General features: G+C 37.1%; 1 protein-coding gene across 2 annotated transcripts; it reads left to right on the top strand.

Moving 5' to 3' along the window:
* The first annotated feature begins 5083 nt into the window (after positions 1-5083).
* Positions 5084-13597, top strand: LOC131957700 (sterile alpha motif domain-containing protein 10). 2 transcript variants are annotated; one of them, XM_059322455.1, is made up of 6 exons: positions 5084-5113; positions 8326-8432; positions 8552-8732; positions 11504-11570; positions 11787-11863; positions 12025-13597. In XM_059322455.1, the coding sequence occupies exons 2-6, from the start codon at positions 8355-8357 to the stop codon at positions 12093-12095; spliced, it is 474 nt and encodes a 157-aa protein (XP_059178438.1). In that variant the 5' UTR covers positions 5084-5113; positions 8326-8354; the 3' UTR covers positions 12096-13597. The 2 variants fall into 2 exon arrangements, with proteins under 2 accessions (XP_059178438.1, XP_059178431.1); XM_059322448.1 differs by lacking the exon at positions 5084-5113 and adding an exon at positions 5120-5360.
* The last annotated feature ends 1462 nt before the right edge of the window (positions 13598-15059 follow it).

The following is a 15059-nucleotide window of genomic DNA, read 5'->3' as shown; positions in this document are numbered from 1 at the left end:
ATTAATTTCATAGATAACGAGAAAGCCTTTAAAAAAGTTTGATAGCCTGGATAGGCAGTCAATGTGGAAATTGTTGAGACACTACGGGGTGCCACAGAAAATAGTCAACATTATTATGTCTTCATATGAAGGTCTGAAAAGTAGAGTAGTGCATGGCCAACAGACTACAGAGGCCTTCCCAGTAAGGACTGGAGTAAGGCAGGGTTGCCTACTTTTGCCATTCCTGTTCCTGCTGGCCATAGACTGGATTATGAAGATGTCAACAGAGAAAACGCGAAACGGTAGACCGTGGACACTGTGGAGCCAGCTGGATGACCTGGACTTTGCTGACGACCTGGCCCTCCTTTCTCACACACAACAGCAAATGCAGGATAAAACCAAAAGTGTTGCAAATTTTTCTACATGCCTGGGCCTGAACATCCACAGAGGGAAAAGTAAAGTTCTCAAAGTCAATGAATCAAACAGCAACCCTATAACACTGGCAGAAGAAGCCCTAGAAGATACTTAACATATAATGAAATTACACAACATGTGCATAACATTACATAACTTGTGTATGTCATTACAAAACGTATATATGACAATAATTTTCATCAGTGAGACCAGCCCAGAAAATGGAGAGGAAGTGAAGTTCGTGCCGAGGAACTGGCGCTAATGACGTCACACTGCGACCAGAAGACCGCCCATGGTTTCTGTCTTGCTAATTATTTTTGAGCGTGCTGGCAAATGGTGTCAGACAATTATCTCTCCGGCGACGCTCCAGATTTGACACGGTTTTCAATTACAGTCAATCAGTGACGTCAGCAATATTATGCCCCAAAAATTACAATATCGATAGAGTATGTTTGGTATGTTTGGTATGTTTGGTATGTTTGGTATGTTTGGTATGTTTGCTACGTTTGGTATGTTTGGTATCTTTACAAGAGTGTGTAGCTCTATTTTATCTCCCAAGACTCGTTGGGTCTCTATCTGGTAGTGACTGAGGTATCGTATTGGGACTGAGGTATCGTATTGTGACTGAGGTATCGTATTGTGACTGAGGTATCGTTTTGGGACTGAGGTATCGTTTTGGGACTGAAGTATCGTTTTGGGACTGAGGTATCGTGTTGGGACTAAGGTATCGTGTCGCGACTAAAGTATCGTAATTTCGAGCGCGGGAGGTCTTCTATCCTCACCTGAATTAATGCCGGGCCATTTGAGGGTTGATGGCTCAATCAGCCACAATCACCAGTCACAATCACCAGTCACAATCACCAATCAGTCACAAACATGAACCCACTTTCACGGGAGCCATACAAACACAGCCCTACCATCACGGGGGCCATACAAACACGGCCCTACCACCACGGGGGCCATACAAACACAGCCCTACCATCACGGGGGCCATACAAACACAGCCCTACCATCACGGGAGCCATACAAACACAGCCCTACCATCACGGGGGCCATACAAACACAGCCCTACTATCACGGGGGCCATACAAACACAGCCCTACCACCACGGGGGCCATACAAACACAGCCCTACCATCACGGGGGCCATACAAACACAGCCCTACCATCACGGGGGCCATACAAACACAGCCCTACCATCACGGGGACCATACAAACACAGCCCTACCATCACGGGGACCATACAAACACAGCCCTACTATCAGGGCTCCTCAAACTAAGCCTTACATCAACACAAAAGTGCGACTACTTTGTTGTGTAATTGGTTTGTCAAAGGGGAGTAACTCAACAAACTATTTTTTTTTAAACTTTGTTGGACAGGATTTAATTCCCTGAAGTGCAGGACTTCAAGCTAACACGGTGGTAGTGTGTGTGGGTGGTTGTCAGGGGCGGAACTACAGTGCTACCAGACCCCGCAATGCGGGGGAGGGAGGGGGCACGCCATTTAGGGGTTAACAGCCGACCATATTCAACTTTTTGTAGGTAAAAAAATTAATTTTCTTGCATTTTTGACTTGATGGATGTTTTGTAAAATGAATACTGTAGCTGTGGTTGAATTATCTTTATTCTATAGACACCATCCCGAGTCCTATTTCTGCTACAATCAAATACACGCAGTAGTCGGCAAAATTCATTTGAAAATAAATCAAAGTCAATCTAGATACTAAGACGACTTTTGCTTCTTTATAGCATTGATTAGGGGCCAACAATCCATTGTGATACCCAACTTCGGTACTGATGGACAGAAGCACATAGGCGCTTTGTTGTCCCGTTTAAGTTCTTTTCTCAGCCCCCTAGTGGCGTAGCCAGAATCGTCTCATGGAGGGGTTCAAATTTTTTTTCATCATTATATATATATATATATATATATATATATATATATATATATATATATATATAAACATATATATATATATATATATATATATATATATATATATATATATATATATATATATATATATATATATATATATATATATATACTAGCTGTATGTCATTGCTTCGCTATGATGTAAAATAAATTGAAAGTAATACTCAGAAGAAGAAGAAATAAGAAAAAAAAACACAATGTAGGCCGACAAAACAAAACAAATTATCACTCTAAACAAAAAAAAATATACACACAATACAACCGAATACAATGAACGCAACACAATCTGTTTTGTAAATTGTAATCCTTGTAAAAAACAATTATACATAATGATTCCTAGAATATTAATTAAGACAAGCGAACAAGGGGAGATAGTCACTCTCATAAATATTTCTACAAATTTAATTGTAAATGTCAAAACAGATGGTTAGGGGGAAAGGAGGGTGGTATCGTCCTTAACGAACATCTGATAGTGTTTTAAAGCAAATATTGTTTTGGGACCCTGGCTTTCTGTCGTCGCTGGCTAGATAGGCTGGGTCAAAGCAAATACTTAATGGCGCTGAAAAACTTGTGTGATACTGGAATTGTGGAATTGTGGATCCTTACCCTCCTCTCTGTGAAAGGCTCATATATCGCTCAGTTTGAGCACACTATCATTTTGAGACCCACCTGCAAGGAGGTGGTATCAAGAGGTGAAGACTATTAAAAAGCTGTACTGGAAAACTACAGAAAAAATTGTCAGTTTTACATTATCCTTTCTTTATTGAACTCATTCAAATAGATATTAAAAGATGTAAAATAGTTTAGTAAAACGGTGAAGAATTGAAGGTTTCGTAATTTTTTTCATTATCATTTTAAAAGTTGCTTTATTGAAGTTAACCATCAAATATTAATTTTATAACGTAGTCTTTGCGGATGAGAAAGAAATGTTGAGTTAAAACCTATCAGATTTTTAAAAAAGATTTATAATGTAAGATATACCTGGAAGAAAAACAGTGATGCTTCATTCAAATAATTTCCAGGCTTTAAATAATTACATAAGTATTTTTTTTTTACCAAATTTATACTAAATGTTTAAAAGGCAATTTTACAATAGAAATCCAATTGAATTTCTAAATTTCTTTTTAGTAAACTTAAAAATTTTCTTTTTGGAATGGATGTTAAATGATGATAATTTTTGGAGTAGTGGAGGCAGATACTCATGCTTGTTTAAATTGTCAATGTGAGCATTCAGTTGCTTATTACAAAGTCAAATAAAAGGGCTTAGGTTTTTTTTTATTCTATACCTGGTGTCAGTGTACAGAAATGTAAATTATTTTGAAATTTCAAAACTGAAGTGCACTGTATTTATTTGAAAACCTAAATAAATCTTCAGACAACTAAAACAAATGAGTGTAAATTGTTTTAATTTTTTACTTAAACTAAAAAATTTTTTTATTTTTCTTCAAAACTCGAACAAGCCCGAAATGAATATTCTGTGTTTGTGTTTTCTTATTTTGTTTATATATATATATATATATATATATATATATATATATATATATATATATATATATATATATATATATATATATATATATATATATATATATATATATATATATATATATATATATATATATATGAGTGTGTGTGTGTATGTATGGGGCCCTTAAACAGTTTTTGCGGGGTGGCCCTTCTTTTCTAGTTCCGCCACTGCTTCGCGTCAATGTTACTTTTTTTTAAAATTTTTTTAGATGTGAATGATAAAGTTGCCTATCGGGACTTGGTTGGACACGGGGCAGGTGAAGTAGAGTTCAACTGTTTCTGTGTTTTAAACGATAAAAACATGTTGTCTGAGACTTGCCGAGACACTTGGCAGTTGAAGTAGAGTTGGGCAGGTGTAGAGTTCACCTGTGACGTCAGCATATGAAGGGATAGTGTGGTCAGACCTGTTCTCAGCTGGAATTCGGTGTTTTAAAAGACAAAAACATGTCTGAGTTGGCGGGACACTGGGAAGGTGAAGTAGAGTTGACCTGTGTTTGTGACCTGCTCAGCCGAAATAGGTGTCTCTTAAAAGACAAAACGTCTGAGGTGTGACGTCTTTTTGAATGTGGGGTCTGGTTTTTTTTTTTTTTTGTAACGATAAGTGACAGGCGTGATGTCCATTAAGGATTACCCCCGAGATCCAGAGTTATCCAAGGATAACAGGTAGTCTAGTATATATATATATATATATATATATATATATATATATATATATATATATATATATATATATATATATATAATGATGGAGAAAATTTGAACCAACGTGAGACGATCCTGGTTAAACCACTGGTTAGCATCATAATGTGTCCTTATGCTTATTTTTAGAATGCCAAATGCTAGTAAACTTAGAGATGCTGCAGGAAAAGTGTCATGATTCAGCGCTAACATAATAATACTTAATATATTAATATATTAGATCAATATGATTACATGAAATATGAAAAGAAACGGAAATCTTTTAGGCCCTAAGGCCTAAGGTTGAACATTAATGTGCTGACCAAAAATAAAATTTTCCAAAAACTATGCAGAAAATGACCACATGGTGGCGTGAACTCCTGCTCCCACCACCCCTGCGTACGCTAGTGATATATGAATCATGATAGATCTAAATCTAGATCTAGATTTCTATGTGTCCGGTATTTTCCTTACTGCTTTAGAAGCTTTTAATTTGTGAGCATTTTTTACCTTGACACCAATAAAAAAAAATTCCAGTTACACCGGACAGTTTGTCGTGAAGACTGAAGAGCTCGTCTGGAAAGTAGATTTTGATCTGCCTACTTAGTAACTTACTAGATCTAGATCTAGATCTAGACTCTAGTACTAGTCAAGTCCTCTAGTCTGTCTAGAATCTAGATTCTAGAATCTTGTAGAATATCTATTAGAATCTAGAAGATCTAGATTAGATCTACACATTGGGTCATTGGCGTGAATACCGATATTTTTAGACGATTAGATGTAGACTCTAATGGACACCAGCGAGAAAAGTCATTTGGACTATTTGAGAGGTGTATAAATTCATTTAAAAATCATGCACAGCGTAGTTACAATTAATATGGTTAAAAAATCCTGCCTGTCTGGGTTTTTTCGGACTTTAATAAAGATTGGATGTAGTTGATGTTTATAATATTTTCGGTAGGCCCTAACTAAATAAAAATTAAAAAAAAAAGCAAAAACAATTTGGTTTTCACGTGTAATGGCGACATAAACAATCATGGCATCCTGCTATTGGATAGGCCGTCATAGATTTATTGTACACATTGTAAGCTAAAAATAGAAAACTAGGTCATGGGGTTTTAAATGTGCATTGTTATTTAAAAACTTGATCTGCAAAGTTTTGTAAACAAATAGTTATCGATCACTAAGTTACTGTACAGCCAATCAATATTTGTCTTACGAAAGTGAAACATCCGGTTATAACTTAGGCTTGATGAAAATAAATAGAAATGTAGCCTTAAACTCAACAAATTATTTTCAAGTTCTCTAGATTTGTAACTTTTATAGCATTTATTCTAAGAATATAAAATTTCTAAATTAATTTTAGGCTTAAGTTTTTATTTTTTATATTTTTTTTTACGGTCTAGAGGAGTTTACACTTTTCGGACACACACCAAAAATTACGTAGGACCGAACACTTCGTCGGTTTTTGGCTCATAGAAACTTTAATTAGCATGTCTCACGCGAAACCACGGCGCCTGCACGTAAACTTTTCATTTATGAACACTTCCGTGTCAAGTACTTCCGTTTCCTTTCTCAAGAATTATTTTTAGAAATTTTTTAACGTTGCATGGTACGCACATTTCTATTTTTACACCAGCCGGATGAAGTGACCTAGGGTTGGACTTAGGGGCAAAACTTGAACCAATCAATGCTTAGCTAAAAGGTTACACTATAAATAGCTTCTATATATGTATGGAACATCGTAAATGTCAAGGTTAATGGGTTTTTTCGTGCTTGAACAATAAAAAAGGGGTGTTCGCTAACTTATTTGGCCTTACATGGGAGCGGACAACAACACAAAAATATTATTAAATAAGAATTTAGAGCATAAAAGGGGCTGGTTATTGAAGGGAAAGGGTCAAAATAAGGTCAAGAAGGCAGTGGAATGCGAAAGAGGAGGGGGAATCATGTGACCTGGCTGGCTTAGCAGCGTACTGCGCGAGCCGCAATGGCTGAATGGGATGAACTTTGGGAGTGTGGGAAAAAGGTTTTATACTATTAAAATTACCTCACAAACAATCAATAACACAATATAAATGCATATAATATATGTTTTTATTCATTAAATTGACTTTAAATTATTCTAAATGAACAAAAAGTGCTATATCCGATGACGGGTAAAGGTGTCCGAACACATGTAAAACTGTATTACATGTGTTTGAACACACGTTAAGACCCCCCAGTCACTATAACAAGAATAGCTTAAGTTCTATGCGTATGAATACAAAATGACACACACATTATTAAAGTAGAATGGTTGCGGATAGATATGATACTTTTTTTTGTTTTCTATGTTAAGCGGTTACTGAATGAGACCGCATGGAATTTTTACGTTGCGTTTTTTCGCTATGTGTGTCCGAAAAGTGTAAGCTCCTCTAAATCTAAAAAGCACGTTTTTATTCCATGTCAACAACATTATGGAAGGAATCTCGTCAACTCGCTCGCCTCCATTAGTCTAGTAGTAATTAGCTGTTTGCATTCTCTAGCCGTTTCAAAATTTAATTAAACAATGCATTTTCGTATCTATTTATTAAATTTAACACGTAAGTTACTAGTCTAGATTCTTCTTAGCTCTACTAGTTAGCCTACTATTAGATTCTATTACTATAGTGAGTAGTATAGTAATTAGTAATAGTATAATACTATAGTTAATACTATTAACTTAATAGTTAAGTATAGGCTACTACTAATTAGTAATTAGGCCTACTAAATTTTAAATTACTACTTGATCTAGATCTAGTACTAACTTCTAGATCTAGTTACAACTAGTACTCTAGTACTAGATCATCTACTAACTAAATCTAGTTACTAGTACTAGTCTAGAATTCTAGATATAAAGTCCTAAGCTTAGTTAATAGTAGGCCTATCAACTATTAAATTTAAGGAAATATTTTAGGCATAGTCCCCTATTTAATTTTATTAATTATTATAAGTTCTACATAAATTTAAGATATTACAATATTACATGATTGGTTCAAAAATAGATACCCATACCTAATATCCAAAAACTAAAAATTGATCAGACAGGCCAGCTGGCAAAAATTAGGGGAAAGAAAAAACAACCAGAAATCTCGCTACATCCAAAAGAATCATAAAAAAGCAATCACCACAAATGTGGTCTGACACACACCCACACTACAAAAAAGATGATGGATATTACAAATTGACACGAAAACAACAACACATAATCATTAGACTCAGAACAGGCCACAACAGACTAAAATAGCACATGCATAAAAAAACTAAACATTGGGTATGGCGAAACTTGCCCTTGTGGCATGGCCCCAGGGAATACGGAGCATGTCCTTCAAGACTGTTCATTATATAGACAGGCACGATCCAAACACTGGCCCCTATACACCCCACTCAAGGAAAACTATATGGGGCACCCGCGGATCTAGAGACCACAGTCCAGTTCATACACGAAGTTGGACTTGTTGTTTAAATCCTCCACCATAACCTAAATTAAAAACGCAGAAGAAGATCAGACAGGAATCTAGATAAAAGTCCGTAAAAAGAAAAGACATTATTTTGTCTGATCAACTTTTTTACTGTAAAATAAAGCCTACTTCATTTTTTTTCTCTTCTATTTCTATAGTAGCCTTAGGCTAAGTATTTTTTCCACTATCTCATGCGTATTAGATCTAGTATAAGCTTTTGTAAACTTAAAATGACATTAAGTATGCCTGTGCTTCAATTGGCTGAGTTTTTGATGAGTTTGAATGTAGATTTGTGTTTCCATTGAACATCTAGCAAAAGAGACAAAAGTTTGATTCCTGTGAATGGTTGCGCTCATGGAGACAGAGGATGTAGAAATGAGGAGAGGAACATTGGAGAGGTCACCAGATGGTCATGATAAGGTTTGCTTTTGTTACAAATTGTAGTCTGCTCATGCTATTATTTGTAGTTGATCCAGCATGATTGTAGTTTGTTGATCCAACATGATACAAACGAGCTGATGTAGGATATCTGTCAACAGATTGGGGCTACGCTTGAAGCTCGTCCCAACAAGGATGGTATGGCTATCAAAAGAAATCTGAAAGGGAAACCAAAGCCACTTTACTTCTGGAATGGGGCAGATGTCAACAAGTGGCTGAGGAAACATGGTGGTCACTACTACGAGTTGTATGGAGATATCTGGAGCAGGCATGAAGTCACAGGTATACTAGTCAGTGGTTTGGTCACAGGTATACTAGTCAGTGGTTTGGTCACAGGTATACTAGTCAGTGGTTTGGTCACAGGTATACTAGTCAGTGGTTTGGTCACAGGTATACTAGTCAGTGGTTTGGTCACAGGTATACTAGTCAGTGGTTTGGTCACAGGTATACAAGTCAGTGGTTTGGTCACAGGTATACTAGTCAGTGGTTTGGTCACAGGTATACAAGTCAGTGGTTTGGTCACAGGTATACTAGTCAGTGGTTTGGTCACAGGTATACTAGTCAGTGGTTTGGTCACAGGTATACAAGTCAGTGGTTTGGTCACAGGTATACTAGTCAGTGGTTTGGTCACAGGTATACTAGTCAGTGGTTTGGTCACAGGTATACTAGTCAGTGGTTTGGTCACAGGTATACTAGTCAGTGGTTTGGTCACAGGTATACTAGTCAGTGGTTTGGTCACAGGTATACTAGTCAGTGGTTTGGTCACAGGTATACTAGTCAGTGGTTTGGTCACAGATATACTAGTCAGTGGTTTGGTCACAGGTATACTAGTCAGTGGTTTGGTCACAGGTATACTAGTCAGTGGTTTGGTCACAGGTATACTAGTCAGTGGTTTGGTCACAGGTATACTAGTCAGTGGTTTGGTCACAGGTATACTAGTCAGTGGTTTGGTCACAGATATACTAGTCAGTGGTTTGGTCACAGGTATACTAGTCAGTGGTTTGGTCACAGGTATACTAGTCAGTGGTTTGGTCACAGATATACTAGTCAGTGGTTTGGTCACAGGTATACTAGTCAGTGGTTTGGTCACAGGTATACTAGTCAGTGGTTTGGTCACAGGTATACTAGTCAGTGGTTTGGTCACAGGTATACTAGTCAGTGGTTTGGTCACAGGTATACTAGTCAGTGGTTTGGTCACAGGTATACTAGTCAGTGGTTTGGTCACAGGTATACTAGTCAGTGGTTTGGTCACAGGTATACTAGTCAGTGGTTTGGTCACAGGTATACTAGTCAGTGGTTTGGTCACAGGTATACTAGTCAGTGGTTTGGTCACAGGTATTCTAGTCAGTGGTTTGGTCACAGGTATACTAGTCAGTGGTTTGGTCACAGGTATACTAGTCAGTGGTTTGGTCACAGGTATACTAGTCAGTGGTTTGGTCACAGGTATACTAGTCAGTGGTTTGGTCACAGGTATACTAGTCAGTGGTTTGGTCACAGGTATACTAGTCAGTGGTTTGGTCACAGGTATACTAGTCAGTGGTTTGGTCTCAGGTATACTAGTCAGTGGTTTGGTCACAGATATACTAGTCAGTGGTTTGGTCTCAGGTATACTAGTCAGTGGTTTGGTCACAGGTATACTAGTCAGTGGTTTGGTCTCAGGTATACTAGTCAGTGGTTTAGTCACAGGTATACTAGTCAGTGGTTTGGTCACAGGTATACTAGTCAGTGGTTTGGTCACAGGTATGCTAGTCAGTGGTTTGGTCACAGGTATGCTAATCAGTGGTTTGGTCACAGGTATACTAGTCAGTGGTTTGGTCACAGGTATATTAGTCAGTGGTTTGGTCTCAGGTATACTAGTCAGTGGTTTGGTCTCAGGTATACTAGTCAGTGGTTTGGTCTCAGGTATACTAGTGAGTGGTTTGGTCACAGGTATACTAGTCAGTGGTTTGGTCACAGGTATACTAGTCAGTGGTTTGGTCACAGGTATACTAGTCAGTGGTTTGGTCACAGGTATACTAGTCAGTGGTTTGGTCACAGGTATACTAGTCAGTGGTTTGGTCTCAGGTATACTAGTCAGTGGTTTGGTCACAGATATACTAGTGAGTGGTTTGGTCACAGGTATACTAGTCAGTGGTTTGGTCACAGGTATACTAGTCAGTGGTTTGGTCACAGGTATACTAGTCAGTGGTTTGGTCACAGGTATACTAGTCAGTGGTTTGGTCTCAGGTATACTAGTCAGTGGTTTGGTCACAGATATACTAGTGAGTGGTTTGGTCACAGGTATACTAGTCAGTGGTTTGGTCACAGGTATACTAGTCAGTGGTTTGGTCACAGGTATACTAGTCAGTGGTTTGGTCTCAGGTATACTAGTCAGTGGTTTGGTCACAGGTATACTAGTCAGTGGTTTGGTCTCAGGTATACTAGTCAGTGGTTTGGTCTCAGGTATGCTAGTCAGTGGTTTGGTCACAGGTATGCTAGTCAGTGGTTTGGTCACAAGTATACTAGTCAGTGGTTTGTGCTGAAACGAAGGTGGGGGTGTTCTCTCAGTTTTCGACACAAGTGGTTATGGTGAAGCAAATAGTTTTTATCTCCATTCTTACAAGTAACACTGTCCATACCACATTAATTTTCCTTGACAGCAAAACATACTGTTCCACATGCGCTCACTCACTATAAATCCACTGTCACGCCATCTGTGGTTTTCCTGCTTGCACTGGTACTCTCAGTTCAACAACATACACATCAACAAGCCCAGTCTAAACACTGAATACAACAAAATGGTACATACACAACATACACATCAACAAGCCCAGTCTAAACACTGAATACAACAAAATGGTACATACACAACATACAGTTGACAGTAGCTCACATACACACCTATCATACTGTAATTCTGTATACCTTTTTATTTAGACGTCAAGACAGTTATTTAAGCTACCCATGCTTAATTAAGGTCTACTGATGTTAACTTGAGATTTTGATTCAGTCAGTTCTTTAAGCTACCCATGTGCTACTATATCTTATGTTAAATATTTTTCTCATCACATCAGGTCGTACACTAATTAGAATGAATGAAATCAAGTTGGAAAAGATGGGAATACTCGATGCAACACATAAGTATGTGCTTTTTATTAAAGTTTAATGTTGCATTTCATTGTTAAAGTGTAAGTTTAAAAAATGTATACACATGACTTATATATGAAAACTATGACTTTAATATTAATGCATATATTAGATTTAAAAAATTGAGAATTGAAGTTGTAAAAGATGAAGAAACATATTTATAAAGCTGTGATGATTCCTGTAACTGATTGAGCACTTCTGTGTGTCCAGGCATGATTTAATGCAGTTCATATTGAGGCTCCGTCTGAAGCACGAAATGTCTGATATTCGTGGTCTGAATCAGCGAGGTCAGTGCTAGTTAGATTGGTGGAGAGTTCTTAAAGTTGATCAAGTTTGAATTGTTAGGCATGTTAATCATGATAATAATAAAGATCACATTTGCACTTTAGCTTTAATAGAAAGTTTATTTGATCAAATGTCACGTACAATTTGTCAAAATTATTTTCAGGGTCTGGTTTTGAATTGAAGTTGCCAGAGACCAGACAATCCTCCATGGATAAATCTCCATTACTGGGATAGCTATTATTGACTGGTCACCACCATATTATGGCCATATTGTCCATATTGACTGTGTCACCACCATATTGGCTGGATCACCACCATGTTGACATGTTGACCATGTCACCACCATATTGACTGTGTCACCACCATATTGACTGTGTCACCGACTGTGTCACCACCATATTGACTGTCACCACCATATTGACTGTGTCACCACCATATTGACTGAATCACCTCCAAATGTTTGCCTATTCTTACTTGTTATACAATTGTACATTTTATAGAAAACTAGACCTTCAAGAAAAACATAACACCATGTTGGACACTAGGATCAGTAGAAAAAGTGAAATAAAAATGTTTAGCTTTTCCTATTAGTTTCATAATGACAAGACTATAGTAATATGTAAAGCATGAACAGCCAACCACATTCAACACAATCCCACAATTGGTCTTTTACCTGGACAGTAAACTTTTACCTGGACACTGTCTTATAGTAAACTTTTACCTGGACAGTAAACTTTTACCCGGACAGTAAACTTTTACCTGGACACTGTCTCACAGTAAACTTTTACCTGGACAGTAAACTTTTACCTGGACACTGTCTTACAGTAAAATTTTACCTGGACAGTAAACTTTTACCTGGACACTGTCTTACAGTAAACTTTTACCTGGACAGTAAACTTTTACCTTGACACTGTCTTACAGTAAACTTTTACCTGGACAGTAAACTTTTACCTGGACACTGTCTTACAGTAAACTATTACCTGGATGCTGTCTTACAGTAAACTTTTACCTGGACACTGTCTTACAGTAAACTTTTACCTGGATGCTGTCTTACAGTAAACTTTTACCTGGACAGTAAACTTTTACCTGGACAGTAAACTTTTACCTGGACAGTAAACTTTTACCTGGATGCTGTCTTACAGTAAACTTTTACCTGGACAGTAAACTTTTACCTGGACAGTAAACTTTTACCTGGACAGTAAACTTTTACCTGGACAGTAAACTTTTACCTGGACAGTAAACTTTTACCTGGATGCTGTCTTACAGTAAACTTTTACCTGGACAGTAAACTTTTACCTGGACAGTAAACTTTTACCTGGACAGTAAACTTTTACCTGGATGCTGTCTTACAGTAAACTTTTACCTGGACAGTAAACTTTTACCTGGACAGTAAACTTTTACCTGGACAGTAAACTTTTACCTGGATGCTGTCTTACAGTAAACTTTTACCTGGATGCTGTCTTACAGTAAACTTTTACCTGGACAGTAAACTTTTACCTGGATGCTGTCTTACAGTAAACTTTTACCTCTATGCTGTCTTACATTCAATTGAATATTTTTATTCTTTCATTGAAAGCAACTAAATTTTAAGGTAATTTATTGGACTTGTGTTGGTTGATTTGTTTTACCCTGTCAGTGTAGAAAACGTGTACATATTTATGTACTATTGATATTTGTATGTGTATAAAGATTTCAGCTGTTAAACCCCTCAAATAAATCATCTTTGGATTGCCTCTTGCCACAAATTTTTGTTGCATGTATGATATATGATTGACACCATTTGAAACTAACATCTACATTATTTGAGCTATTGTTGCATGTATGATATATGATTGACACCATTTGAAACTAACATCTACATTATTGGAGCTATTGTTGGATGTATGATATATGATTGACACCATTTGAAACTAACATCTACATTATTTGAGCTATTGTTGCATGTATGATATATGATTGACACCATTTGAAACTAACATCTACATTATTGGAGCTATTGTTGGATGTATGATATATGATTGACACCATTTGAACATCGGGGCGGATAACTCTACATTATTGGAGCTATTTCTGTCATTGAGATCACTTGAGACAGACTTTCAGAAATAACAAATATTAGTGAGTAACATTTTTATAAAGCTCCCCTCACACACAATTGTTTTCAGTCTCATATGAACTCGGGCTATCTATTGTACGTACACAAATATTTATTTGTATACTTGTTAAGCTATGTGGCCTATAGTTTGTGCTACATGGCCTATAGTTTGTGTTAAGCTACATGGCCTATAGATTGTGTTATGCTACATGGCCTATAGTTTGTGTTAAGCTACATGGCCTATAGTTTGTGTTAAGTTACATGGCCTATAGTTTGTGTTAAGCTACATGGCCTATAGTTTGTGTTAAGCTACATGGCCTATAGTTTGTTTTAAGCTACATGGCCTATAGTATAGTTTGTGTTAAGCTACATGGCCTATAGTTTGTGTTAAGCTACATGGCCTATAGTTTGTGTTAAGCTACATGGCCTATAGTTTGTGTTAAGCTACATGGCCTATAGTTTGTGTTAAGCTACATGGCCTATAGTTTGTGTTAAGCTACATGGCCTATAGTATAGTTTGTGTTACGCTACATGGCCTATAGTTTGTGTTAAGCTACATGGCCTATAGTTTGTGTTAAGCTACATGGCCTATAGTTTGTGTTAAGCTACATGGCCTATAGTTTGTGTTAAGCTACATGGCCTATAGTTTGTGTTAAGCTACATGGCCTATAGTATAGTTTGTGTTAAGCTACATGGCCTATAGTGTGTGTTAAGCTACATGGCCTATAGTATAGTTTGTGTTAAGCTACATGGCCTATAGTATAGTTTGTGTTAAGCTACATGGCCTATAGTTCGTGTTAAGCTACATGGCCTATAGTATAGTTTGTGTTAAGCTACATGGCCTATAGTTTGTGTTAAGCTACATGGCCTATAGTTTGTGTTAAGCTACATGGCCTATAGTTTGTGTTAAGCTACATGGCCTATAGTTTGTGTTAAGCTACATGGCCTATAGTTTGTGTTAAGCTACATGGCCTATAGTTTGTGTTAAGCTACGTGGCCTATAGTTTGTGTTAAGCTACATGGCCTATAGTTTGTGCTACATGGCCTATAGTTTGTGTTAAGCTACATGGCCTATAGTTTGTGTTAAGCTACATGGCCTATAG

This window comes from Physella acuta, unplaced genomic scaffold, assembly GCF_028476545.2.
Source record: "Physella acuta isolate Inbredline_101_S28 unplaced genomic scaffold, ASM2847654v3 ptg000081l, whole genome shotgun sequence".
Taxonomy (NCBI): domain Eukaryota; kingdom Metazoa; phylum Mollusca; class Gastropoda; family Physidae; genus Physella; species Physella acuta.
This window is presented reverse-complemented; position numbering and strand designations above follow the sequence as displayed.

Excerpts from the sequence above, each read along its gene's own strand:
- LOC131957700 (XM_059322455.1), top strand. The coding sequence starts at position 8,355 with ATGGTTGCGCTCATGGAGACAGAGGATGTAGAAATGAGGAGAGGAACA. Across the intron at positions 8,733-11,503 it reads GAGCAGGCATGAAGTCACAG|GTCGTACACTAATTAGAATG; the intron begins GTATACTAGTCA and ends TCATCACATCAG. Across the intron at positions 11,864-12,024 it reads TCGTGGTCTGAATCAGCGAG|GGTCTGGTTTTGAATTGAAG; the intron begins GTCAGTGCTAGT and ends AATTATTTTCAG.